General features: G+C 39.6%; 1 protein-coding gene across 1 annotated transcript in view; it reads left to right on the top strand.

The window, feature by feature from the left end:
* Positions 1-10,423: 10,423 nt before the first annotated feature.
* Smp_143730 (putative carboxypeptidase regulatory region-containing) overlaps positions 10,424-12,684 on the top strand; it is a gene marked incomplete at both ends in the record, with an annotated part of 29,220 nt that continues 26,959 nt past the window's right edge. Inside the window, 3 exons of the mRNA XM_018790130.1 lie at positions 10,424-10,469; positions 11,731-12,119; positions 12,161-12,412. Coding sequence (XP_018655504.1) covers positions 10,424-10,469; positions 11,731-12,119; positions 12,161-12,412 — 687 coding nt within the window. The remainder of the gene's footprint in view (positions 10,470-11,730; positions 12,120-12,160; positions 12,413-12,684) is intronic.

Raw genomic sequence — 12,684 nt, 5'->3', positions numbered from 1 at the left:
GTGTGGTTCTCCAGTTGGACGGCGGTGGGATTGAGCTATACTGCTCGGGTTAAGCCTGAGCTAGACGATGTCTGTCTCTCCTGTTAAACGAGATGAAACTGTACTGTTTGCATTGTCATATGATAAGTGTGGATGGTGTCTGGCTCTCCTGAAACGTAATGTGAAATTGCCCTGGCTCACAAGGATATATTATATTACTACAATGCCGTACGTTTGAAGTTTGCGTTACGATCACACGGTATTTATTTTACCTTGCTTATATATCAGTTTACCCTATTTTATAACCCAATAAATACATTTAAATTAACTCTTGAAGAACAATAGTTCGACTGACACAGAGAAGAGCTCGAAAAGCCCTATTTCTTCAGATATAACATTTCTGGTCTTACCTGCAGCTGTCCTGAATTACCAAAATAGACCGCAGTAAAGAGGAAAAGAAAAGGAAAAAAAGCTAATGATAAAGCACACTCGGTTGACAAGCCATTGAGGAACTCACAGTCTGAGTCACTCAATGCATTATCGCACTCTGATAGAACGGCAGATCATCATCCTAGTGCGACTGAGAGGAATTTAATATCATCGAATATTATTGTGAGTAAATTGCCAGAGTCTAACGATCCAGATCCTAAGGTTAGACACACCCATGACTTAGAGAGGCTCGGAGAATATATCCGTAGCATATTACCAGATAACACTAAAGGTGTTCAGGTCAAAAAATTAGTTAGAATAGGTAAAAGAGCCGATGACAGTGTTCTACCCCGACCGTGTAGACTCCTTAAGGTAATCTTAGGGTCGGAGAAACAACGAAATCTTCTGTTAAGTAACGCTCGAAGACACGACAACTCTGACATTCGAATGCGGCCGGATGTATCTCTTGAAGATAGAATAAAAAGGAAGACGGCACTAGCTGAACTAGAAACCCGTCGACAAAACGGTGAAGAAAATCTCCGATTGGTGGGTTTTCGAATAGTCAGGTCTTGGAAGCGAATGCTACCAAGGCCTGTGTGGATAGGTCGTTCCCCCTAGGAGTTTTATATGCCAATGCCCGTAGTCTAAAACATAAATTCTACGAGCTAGGAACATTGGTGGACAAATTAAGGCCACTCATTGTAGCTGTGACGGAAACTTGGTTAGTCCATGACTTCGATATCACCCCAGAATTATCCGGATATCATTGTTTAAGAAGTGATAGACATAGATGCAGGAAAGGAGGTGGCGTCCTTCTATACATAGCCAATAGTATAAATATCCGCTCCTCCGTTTGCGAATCCCATGATAGTGGAACTAGTGAAGTCATTAGCTGTGAACTCACTGTCGGATGTTGTACATTTGCACTCGGTGTCATCTATCGCAGCCCAATCTGCTTAGCTGATGACTTTATTTTAGAGCACATTCGGCTATGGAGTGCAAATAACAGATGCTTGATATTAGGAGACTTTAATGCACCTGACATTAGTTGGACTGAGATGACCACGAAATGCTCTATAAACTCATTTGATAGCAGGCTCTTGGAAACAGTAATGGAACATGCATTAGTACAACATGTATCCAAACCTACACGTTTTGGTGTAAACCAAGGTTCTTCTCTGTTGGACTTGGTAATTACCCATGAGACTGAGGATATTGCCAACCTAAATATTCTTCCCTCGTTAGTAAATAGCGATCACACTGTTTTATCATTCACGTTTAGAGCTAGCGACATGATATACGGTCAGATTAAGCCTCGCCCAAACATATGGAGAGCTAACATACCAGAAATTCAGGATTGTGCTACTAAGATAGATTGGTCAGTAGATACTAGCTCATCAGTTGACGAGGCGTGGTCTGTATTTAAAGGCAAGTTTAGTGCAGTTTTCGTGCCTATAGGTAACCCTCGTGCTATTGATAGAAGAAACCAGAGAAGTAGTGAATAGGTCTTTATTTCGATCTTCGCGCAGTCACAGTGGAGCGTGGGATTATCTGTTCAGACAAACAAAGGCTCTCAACATTCCATATAAGATAGTAGGGAATATAACGCTTACAAAGGGTAAGGAAGTGAATGAATACTTGAACAATACTGTTTTAGCATATGCTTGGTTGTTTGGGGTCAACTCTTAACCAACCAACCTGAGCTGTTACATTAGCTTCCCCCTAGAATCGACTTCCGTAGGAACGTCGGTTCGATTAACCTATCTATCGATAACACCTTCGTTCTATTTCTCATCCCAAGGCGAAATTATCAACTCGCTCACTATTTGACTTACAATCAGTTACGACTAACGCTTTCAATGATAGTCCATGGATGTCTCTTCATTTACCAGCTTGTCATCTTTGTAGCATGTGATCTTTTCTACAACTATCGCTGACGGTTTGCTGCGTGCTTTCAAGAGAAAGTGTGAGAATGTGGAATAAGAATATCTGAGGAAGTGCCGCGAGCGGGCTACCCAACACCATGTTGGTGAGGTACGATTTTTCCATGCTCAGACCGGCTATCAGGTGTTTACTCACCTGCCTCTTGAGTCGCCCTCAAGTAAAAAGTAAAGAAGAGTCTACTTCAAAGGTAATGGTGAAAATCAAGCAAACCTGAAGAACTGCTCCACTGCCTGCATAAAATAATAAGATACAAAATGGAAATACATAAATGCAATTGATAATTGTTCCGTTCATGTAAGTGCTTGGCCTCCAGAACGGATTGGTATTCTGGAAGGAAATAAACATAGTGTAGATATCTTGTGTACGAAGAACCATGAAAACAGCAACAAAACAAAAAAAAACTCTTTTGTAATGCGTATATGTAAAAGGGTGAACTTGCTAGAAGTTGGACTCTTTAACAAAATCGATCAAGTGCATGACCTTGAGCCGGTGATGACCGCTTTTTACAACTAGGTGCGTAACCAAGGGTGCATCAGAGTAATCCACAAAACGGAAACGAATATACGGTTAAGAAGCAAAAAATTGTGTTGAGTATGCGGATCAAGTACAGTTGTGTCAAATACTCTTTTTACGTTATTATTAAACCGAGAAAAAAAAGTATATATATAAGCTATTGACATAACATGTCTTTTTTATAACGCTAGTGTTAAGTTCCAGGGTTTTGTATGGGCCACTAATAATAATTGGTTTAACGTTAACATAGCCACGATAGTCATATCGTCAGTTCAATGTTATGATTACTTAACAGTTCTTTTATACATTGTGTTTAAAATTAGGTATGTGGAATCAACGCGGCTAAGATAGTAACCTTACAGTAACGTACTGTACCATATCTTCACGGTTATTGATTCTTAAATGTCAGAAATTTAAAAAAAATGATGAGAACTTTAATAAGTACTTGACCATAGTAATTGTATCAAGCTACTAAACATATCTTCGACCGAAAACTTTTAGAATTAGTTCATATGGTATATATGTATAGCCAGTATAGTTAATTAACCAGAAAAAGAAATTATAAAACTCGCCTGGGTTGCTTTTTGAATTCGTTGTATTTGCCAGTGTAAGTTGTACGAGTTTGAATAAAATCCTCAGCCATCGTTTCGGAATACCTAGCTTATGTGTCCAGTATTTAAAAAAAATATTTAACATAACACTTATATATCAAAGGTAAAAGTTCTGGGGAGTTGTATGTGAGGCGGAATGAAGAAAACAAAATATTTTTAAGTAGATGCAGGGTCTGATTAGCTACGTGGTTAGATTTATCCTGCAGTCGAAACTGTCAACATCCTTGACTGACTAATCGGATGTGCCCAGCGAACCGTTTTAGTCATTTGTAAAGATTTATCATCTTTATATTTTGATTCCGTAATGGATTTGTCAGTTAAACGATCTAACAACACGTATGGTGGTTCATGATCTAGATAAGCCGGCTTTAGCCTATCAATACTTACTGTGTCGATGTTTCCATGTTTTTCTATCACGAAATATTTAGATTTTCTTGAGACGACTTTGAAAGGACCTTCAAATGGAGGACTGAGTGGTGCTTTTATTTTGTCACATCTTATCCATACGTGCGTGCAATTGCTTAGGTCTTTAGGTATATATACGGCGCGCGATTGTTCACGAGTATTAATCGGCTTAAGTTTAGACATGTGATCTCGTAGTTGATCTACATAATTTTCTATATTAAGTTTTTGACTGTTAGTATTAGGGTTAATAAATTCACCTGGTAGTCTCAGAGTTGTTCCGAAAACCAGTTCCGCAGCTGAACACTGTGCGTCAGTTTTGACAGATGTTCGTATTCCCAACATAACTAACGGTAGGAATTCTGTCCACTGATTGGGGTTTGAGTGAGATATAAGAGCGGTTTTTAGCTGACGGTGAAAACGTTCTACCATCCCATTAGCCTGAGGATGATATGCAGTGCAGCGTATCCTATTGGAGCCTAGAAGTTTAGCCAAGTTATTAAATAGTTCGGATTCGAATTGCGCTCCTCTATCCGTCGTTATTGTTATAGGTGTACCAAAAATGGTTACCCAGTTCTGCATGAAAACTTTGGCTACTGTTTCCGCTGTGATGTCCGCTATCGGGATGGCTATAGGGAATCTGGTAAATCGATCTATGCATGTAAAAAGATAATTAAAACCGTTTGAACGTGGTAAAGGACCTACCAAGTCGATATGCACATGGGCAAAACGTGCATCTGGTTGCGAGAAAACACCTATGGGTGAATTTGTGTGACGATTTATCTTTGATTGTTGACATGCTGAACACTCTCTAACCCATTTGTGTACATTCTTCTGTAAATTCGGCCATATATATCTGGCATTGATTAGTTTTGTTGAAGCTTTTGCGCCAGGATGAGACAAAGAATGAAAGTTATTATATATCAACTTTCGCATACTTTTGGGAACGAAAGGTCGCGGCATTGCCTTGGTCGTGTCACAGTAGATTAGAATACCATCGACAGGTGATGGGAACTGTTTTAAATTAAGACTTGAATTGTTTGTTTTAAGCAGGTTTTGTAATTCTAAATCCTGCTCCTGTTCGTTTCTCAACGTCTCGAAGTTTACTGTAGACTGCTGTAGCACGTTTATTTCTAGCCTAGATAAAGCATCTGCCGCCCGATTGTCCTGACCTTTGACATGTCGGATATCGCTTGTGAACTGTGATATATAGTCAAGGTGTCGGACTTCTCGAGGTGAGTATTTATCAGCTCTCGCTTTTAGTGCATTCGTTAGTGGTTTGTGATCCGTAAAGACCATAAATTCCCTGCCTTCTAACATGTGTCGGAAGTGTTTAATGGTTAGGTAGATTGCAAGAAGTTCTCGCCCGAAGGTAGAATACCTTGTCTCTGCTGGAGCGAGTCTTTTTGAGAAGAAAGCAATTGGTTTCCAGGCGTTTTTAACCAGTTGGTTAAGGGTACCGCCTACTGCTTTATCAGAAGCATCCACCATCAAAGCAAGTGGGGAAAGAGAATTCGGATACATCAACGTAGTTGCTTGAGCTAGTTTATTTTTAAGCTGTTTAATAGCTTCGACAGCGTCAGAAGACAGTTTGAATTCTTTTGGTTTTCCTTTTAGTGAATCTGTCAAAGGTTGCATTAATTGTGCACAACCTGGTATGAATCTGCGATAAAAGTTAATTAGACCTAGAAAACTTCTCAGTTGTGTTAGAGAACTAGGTATGGGATATTGTTTAATGGTGTCTACTTCTTTTTTGATCGGTTTAATCCCTTCTGGGCTTATTGTGTGACCGAGAAATTCTAAAGTTTGAACACCGAAAACACACTTACTTTGATGTATGTTTATTCCATGTTCATCCAGTCTTTTTAACACTGTTTTTACATGCTGTTCGTGTGATTGCAAATCGGGGCTGGCAATTAACAAGTCGTCTATATACCCCTGCGCAAATGGCATATCTCGAAGTAGATTGTCTATGAATCTTTGAAATGTCTGTGCCGCATTTCTCAGGCCGAATGGCATGCGTACAAACTCGAATAAGCCAAAGGGTGTTGTAATAGCTGTCTTGGGGATATCTTCATCAGCCACTGGGATATTGTGATATGCCCTGACTAAGTCAATTTTAGTGAATATGTTCATACCCTGTAAACCGTTTGTGAAATCTTGGATATGCGGTATTGGGTACCTATCTGGTACGGTTTGACGGTTGAGGGCTCTGTAATCCCCGCACGGTCGCCAGTCACCTTCATTTTTCTTTGGGACCATATGCAAAGGGGATGCCCATTGACTATCAGAGGGACGGATAATACCCAGTTGTAGCATATAATCAAACTCGGCCCTAGCGATTTTGAGCTTATCTGGTGCTAGTCTCCTGGGTTTTGCAAAAACCGGTGCACCTTCGGTTTTGATAGTGTGACTTACTTTTAGTTTGTCTTTAGAAGGCTGTGGGTTTGGTTTAGTTAAGTTTGGAAATTCCGCGAGTATATCTTGGAATTTCGCTGTTGTTACTGGAGGAGTTTGAATCAAGTTAAGAGAGCTGATGTGACTTTCTTTGCCTTTTGTGTAATACGAAGTTTCTTTTAGTGTTAATCGCCGTTTCTTGGTGTCAACTAGAAATTCGTATCTCTCTAGAAAGTCCATCCCCAGTATTGCCAGATCTAAGTCGGCTACCGTGAAAACCCAAGGGAATTGCCTCCTGAACCCCAAATCTAGGGTTAAGTTTTTCTGCCCAAATGTCGCAATTTTAGTTTTATTTGCAGCTTGAAGTGTAATTGATGATATTTCTCGACTAATCTCAGTTTTATTTTGAGGGATGATGCTAAGAGCAGCGCCAGTATCCACCAAGAAATTCAAGCCAGAGTTTCTGTCTCTAACATAAAACAAGCGACTGTTTTGGCGCCCCTCCTCAGTCGTCGCGACCTGGGGAGGGGTTACTCGTTTCCCGCTGTCTTAGAATTATGCTTAGGCCAGGCGCATGGTTGCATGCACTTGGTTGAGTTGATACCAAACTTCCAGTGGTACCAACAAAACTGCCCAGGTTGTCTGGACATTTGTGACCTGTTTTGTGACTTGGATCGTGGTCGTTGTGGTGACCTGCTCCTGTTTCTATGACCCATTTGCATTCTGGTGACAGCCTCAGTGAGACTTTTAACACTCGCAATGAGTCCTTCTATGACGGGGTCTTTTGCTGATTCTACTTTTTGTGTGTGATTTATTGTGCCTGGTCCAGTTGGAGGACCTCTCTCCATTATTCTATCGGCTATACGCGCTAAATGAGATAATGAGGTTTCAGGATCTTGTGCATCCAAACAGTGTTGGACGTAGCATGGGAGAGCTTGTATCCATCCTTGTTTTAGGACTGCTTCACCCACCGTGTTATCACCCATTAACACTTGGAGGTGACGCAAAAACTGTGACGGCGACCGATCACCTAGTGTTTCACCTTGAAAAAGTCTTTGGATTCTTTGACTATCTGATAATGATAAACGGTTTATTATCTCTCGTCTTAAGATGGTGTATGGTTGTGGTGATGGTGGATCTAAAATCAAGTCACGGACTTCTTTGGCAACTGAAGGAGGAAGGATAGAACACAAGTCTCTATAGCGAATCCCTTCAGATTTGATATTGTGTCTTGTGAAATAATGCTCTAGTTGAGCAAACCACAACTCAGGATCACTACGATCAAATTCTGGAAGTCGGGATTTCGTAGTTATAACAGTGTCTATCACCACTGGTGACAAATCCTCCAGATTATGGGTTTCTATTGAGTCTGACATGAGGTATGTGACAAATATAGCAATAAAGTTAGCACGAAAAATGGTTACTATAACACGAATAACTTAAGATAATACGGAATAAACTAGTTATATACTCAACTTAGTTTACGGATAATCCGGTCTACTTTTACGATTAAGTAAAAAAAAAGATTAATAACAGAAATGAGGTTAAATTGTGTTCAAAAAGGGCTCACCACTTTCGTGCCTATAGGTAACCCTCGTGCTATTGATAGAAGAAACCAGAGAAGTAGTGAATAGGTCTTTATTTCGATCTTCGCGCAGTCACAGTGGAGCGTGGGATTATCTGTTCAGACAAACAAAGGCTCTCAACATTCCATATAAGATAGTAGGGAATATAACGCTTATAAAGGGTAAGGAAGTGAATGAATACTTGAACAATACTGTTTTAGCATATGCTTGGTTGTTTGGGGTCAACTCTTAACCAACCAACCTGAGCTGTTACACAGTCACGTCCCCGTTCATACCATACTTGGTGCCACGTAGACCGAACAATAGTCCACCGTGGATAAATAAAGAAGTTAAGAAACTCCTTAGGCGTAGAAAAAAACACTGGAACATGTTCATCTCTACTGGCTTAGAACAGTACAGATCTAGTTATCGTAAGATTAGAAATAATTGTAAAGCGTTAATTAGTAGGACTAGACGGTCATACGAAAAACAATTGGTTAGGGATTGCAAACATAGTCCAAAACGGTTATTCTCGTATATAAAGAGGCGAACTCAGAGAAGTGATGGAATACCATCACTTTTGATACAAGAAAATCCGTCAAGTTTGGCAAGAAATGATACCAAAAAAGCGGAAGCTTTTTCGGAATATTTCGGTTAAGTTTTTTCTACCAATAATGAGGAACGATCACCTATTCATTGTGATTGTGGCGACTTGTTGATGGACCCTGTAGTTATTAAGAAAGAAACTGTTTTAAGCCTACTTCAGCATCTCAAACCTGATAAGTCTAGTGGTCCTGATGATATTCATCCTCGGATTATGAAAGCCCTCAGTCCGGTGTATAAGACTGGGGGTAGGGATTTAGTTAGTAACTATCGACCCGTCAGCTTAACTAGTGCAGTTTTAAAACTAATGGAAAAAATTATTCGGATGGCTGTTATAAACTGCGTGGAAAGACATGATCTTTTGTCAAAGGAACAACATGGTTTTCGAAAAGGTCTATCATGTTTGACAAATCTTCTCATTGCAAGAGAAGATTGGGCCGAGGCAAAAGATCGCAATATTCCTGTAGATGTCATTTTCATAGATCTAAGTAAAGCCTTTGATAAGGTTTCCCATTCTGGTCTTAAATTGAAACTAGAAAGTTTTGGAATTCATTATGCAGTCATAGATTGGATAAGTGACTTTCTTCATGAAAGGAGACAAAGGGTAAGAGTAAATGGGGCTCTCTCATCGTGGGAACCAGTAAAAAGTGGCGTCCCCCAAGGCACGATTTTAGGTCCTCTTCTCTTTTTACTTTATGTAAATGAATTACCAGCTATAGCTAAGTCATCCGTCCTACTATTCGCCGATGACATTAAGATTTGGAGACCCATATATAGTATGTCAGACAGAATAGTTTTACAGGAAGATCTTAACTCATTAGTTGCATGAATGAATGGGTGGTCACTAGAAGTAAACCCTAATAAAAGTGTTGTGATGCAATTAAATAACTATGATGATTCGTATCACTACACAATATGTGGACTAGTGTTACCCAAAGTAAGAAACTATAAAGATTTAGGAGTCATACTAAGTAATGATCTCAAAACAACCAGTCACTGTAAGGCTGCTGCTGCAAAAGGCTATAGGGCATTATGGTCTATTCGTAGATCTTTCCGGTATCTGGATGGGGAAATGTTTAGATTATTATACCCAACTTTCGTACGGCCACATTTGGAATATGGGATTCAAGCAGCGAGTCCTTGTTTCAAATATGAGGCGGATATGTTGGAACGAGTCCAACGCCGCGGGACAAAAATGGTAAAAGGCCTATCTTATGAAGACAGACTGAGACACCTCAACTTATTTCCGTTATCTTACCGGCGAATACGGGGTGATCTAATATTGGCATATCGTATCCTGAACGATGACCTTGGTACTAACATGTCCTATCTTTTCCTCCCGTCTAGGGCTGATCATTTGAGAGGACATTCAAAGAAAGTCCAAAAACCGAGATCAAATCGTCTACGTCTGGAGTTTCGTTTCTCGCACCGAGTAGTGAATTACTGGAATTCTCTACCAGAACACGTAATATCAGCACCTTCTGTTGATATATTCAAGACGAGATTGGACCTCCACAGTGTAGCAAACTGCAAGGATTAAAATAGGTCACTAGACCTCCTATCCTTATTACTGAAGACTGAACCACCTGAACATTTGTCACCGCTGCATACAAGTGTCGTGCTACAGAGCACGGTAAGAAAAGACGCGTTGTTTTGGTCGGGATCGTTGATCCCAGAGGATCTTCCTAGTAAAACCGAAAACCAGGTTTAGGTTTTTGAGTGGGGGTTCCTATCTTCTGTGCCACTGCTTGATTAGACGTATCTTTAGCTTATTTTGTTGACTTTTGACTTCTTAAACCAACAGGAGCCAGTCATCTACCTGCCCCAGTGGTAGGAGCTGGTATTTTAAAGGGTGAATAACTAAAAACTGTAGTCAGAGCTTCATTGGAGTTATTGCCTCCAAGATAGAAATACAGTTTTCCCTCATCTGACAGTGGTGGATCAGGAGATAACTAAGGTCTGAACGTCTCGTTATTCATAATGATGTTTTGTACTGATTGTGGTTCAATAAAAGTTCAACGTGATGGTAACATGGTACAGTTATCCGTTGTCTCATTATCTCATTCTTCAGATCAATCTAATAAAGATTAGTTTGAGTTGGAACATAGGGTTACGAAGCAGTTACGGTTTTCATCACCAACTGGCTTAAGCTATGATGCCAAAGTGTTATTCTGCTACATAAACAGATAAATCTCGCTGCAACGCTCGTCAGCTGCTAGCCTGTACTCCGCTAATTGCTGTCTTTTTCTCCCTTTCTTGAATCTTACCAGGGTCTCAATATAGATCCATTCTTTATGGTAGCGCTTCTTGAGACACAGAACCTCCTGGCATAGTGAATTCAGTCCTTCATAAGTCCATCTTCAGTTGTTTTCCATGGTTATTTCCTCTTTGAGTAAACCTTGTAAGGCTTCGAACCTGTTTCTGAGAGCTATCTTGTATTCATTGAGTTTATCACTATCTAAGGAATGTTGTACAAAATTGTTGTAATGCTTTTTCTGCAGTTTTCCAGTGCTTCTTTAGCTTCATTTTCATCTTGATAACCACCAGATGGTAGTCTAAAGCTATGTCAACTTCTTTCTTTGTTCTCACAACCCCCGTAGATCTGAGTTTTTCATTGGTGTAAAAATGATCGACCAGTTTCTCTGTGTTTTGATCCATTGAAACCCATGTAACCTTGTGTATGCATCTGTGGAGTAACATAGTGCTACATGTAGTCGCTTTGTTGGAGGCACATAACTTTGAAAATCTATCTTCATTCTCATTCCTTTCTCCCAGCCCATGTCATCCCATGGTGTTGTCAATTATAACTGGTGTTTAGGTCCCCCATCGATGTGTTCAGGCCCTTTTCTGGGTACTTCTCTACAATCTACAAATCAGACTACTTGGTGCCAGTTTGGGCATGACAAGCATTGCACGGCTCTTTGAATTTCAAGCATTTGTTGCGAAAACTCGACAAACTAGTTTTCAGCCCGCAGTCTTGTTTTAGTAATATGTTGGAGCCTTTCGCGTGAGATACATTGTATCACGTTTATACTCAGGAAACCCATTTTGGGGATCATTTTTGTTTTTACCGTCACGGTAGTATCCACGTTTTATTCACCTTTCGAACTGTAACGTAGCTCATTCATTCACTTTAACATGATCTTTTTCAGTGTATCAAGTTGTTTCACGAGCTAATCAGTAATAAACTATACTTAAACCACGTGATCTCGTAGCTTGAATATACTTATCATTTTAGAAATGATAGAAACTGTCCATAATGTTGTTATTCTTACTATTGATTTTAGAATTTCAGAGGGAAATGGTTATTTTGTTTGTTTCACTGTTGTTTTTCCCGACAACAATATTAACCCAGCACTCAGATACTGTGGTCGGTTGTGGTGGTTTTATAAGATGGAAAGAAGCTCATTTTGATTCTGTACTTGATTTCGAAAAGCTGAAAATAAGTCTGTTCTCAGAAACTACTGGCACATTAAAAGATGTAACCGATGTTCTCCCTAACGGAGCTTATTCAGTTCCGTTATATGATGAGGGTGTTTATAGAATTAGGTTAACTACTCCTAAAGGCTGGCATATTGAACCATCTGATGGCTACCTTCTGGATCTCGAGAAAGATCCGAAAGCTTGTTTAAAAGATTTTGACTTCAGCGTAGTTGGATTCTCAATTTTCGGGCAGGTACGTTCTTGTTTCTTTTGTCATTAAAAACAACTATTCAGGTAACTACTTCTGGAATGAAAACCGGGCCACCTGGTTTGTCAGTTCGATTAACTGACCCAACCTCTCACAAACCAATACTTCATAATTTTACACAGAATCAAGGTTATTTCATGATATCTCCTGTGACGCCTGGTAACTATTTATTGACCGTCAGCAATCAAGATCGTAGTGATAAAGATCATACAAGAGCATCTATCAATATTAGAATCCAGTCTGATAGTATCAACTTGTCAGAAGCAATCATTTTGCTTGTAAGAATCTATTTTTCATCGAACTATGTAAAATATGAGATAACTCAGGATACAAATCTCATCTATCATTTTAATAATCAGATTGTGCTCATGGCAAATCAAAATCGTAATCGTTAAAAATGTGATACTATTCACTCATTCACTTGGAAGTGGGTTTGGCGTTGAGCAGAAAACTAAACAGATAAAAAATAGACTTTTTACACTTTTTCTGATCCTAGTAATGACATCAAATCCACAGCGGGATTTAACATAACAGTTCGGTTGTAAGAAAA

Source organism: Schistosoma mansoni, chromosome W (assembly GCF_000237925.1).
Source record: "Schistosoma mansoni strain Puerto Rico chromosome W, complete genome".
Classification (NCBI taxonomy): domain Eukaryota; kingdom Metazoa; phylum Platyhelminthes; class Trematoda; order Strigeidida; family Schistosomatidae; genus Schistosoma; species Schistosoma mansoni.
This window is presented reverse-complemented; position numbering and strand designations above follow the sequence as displayed.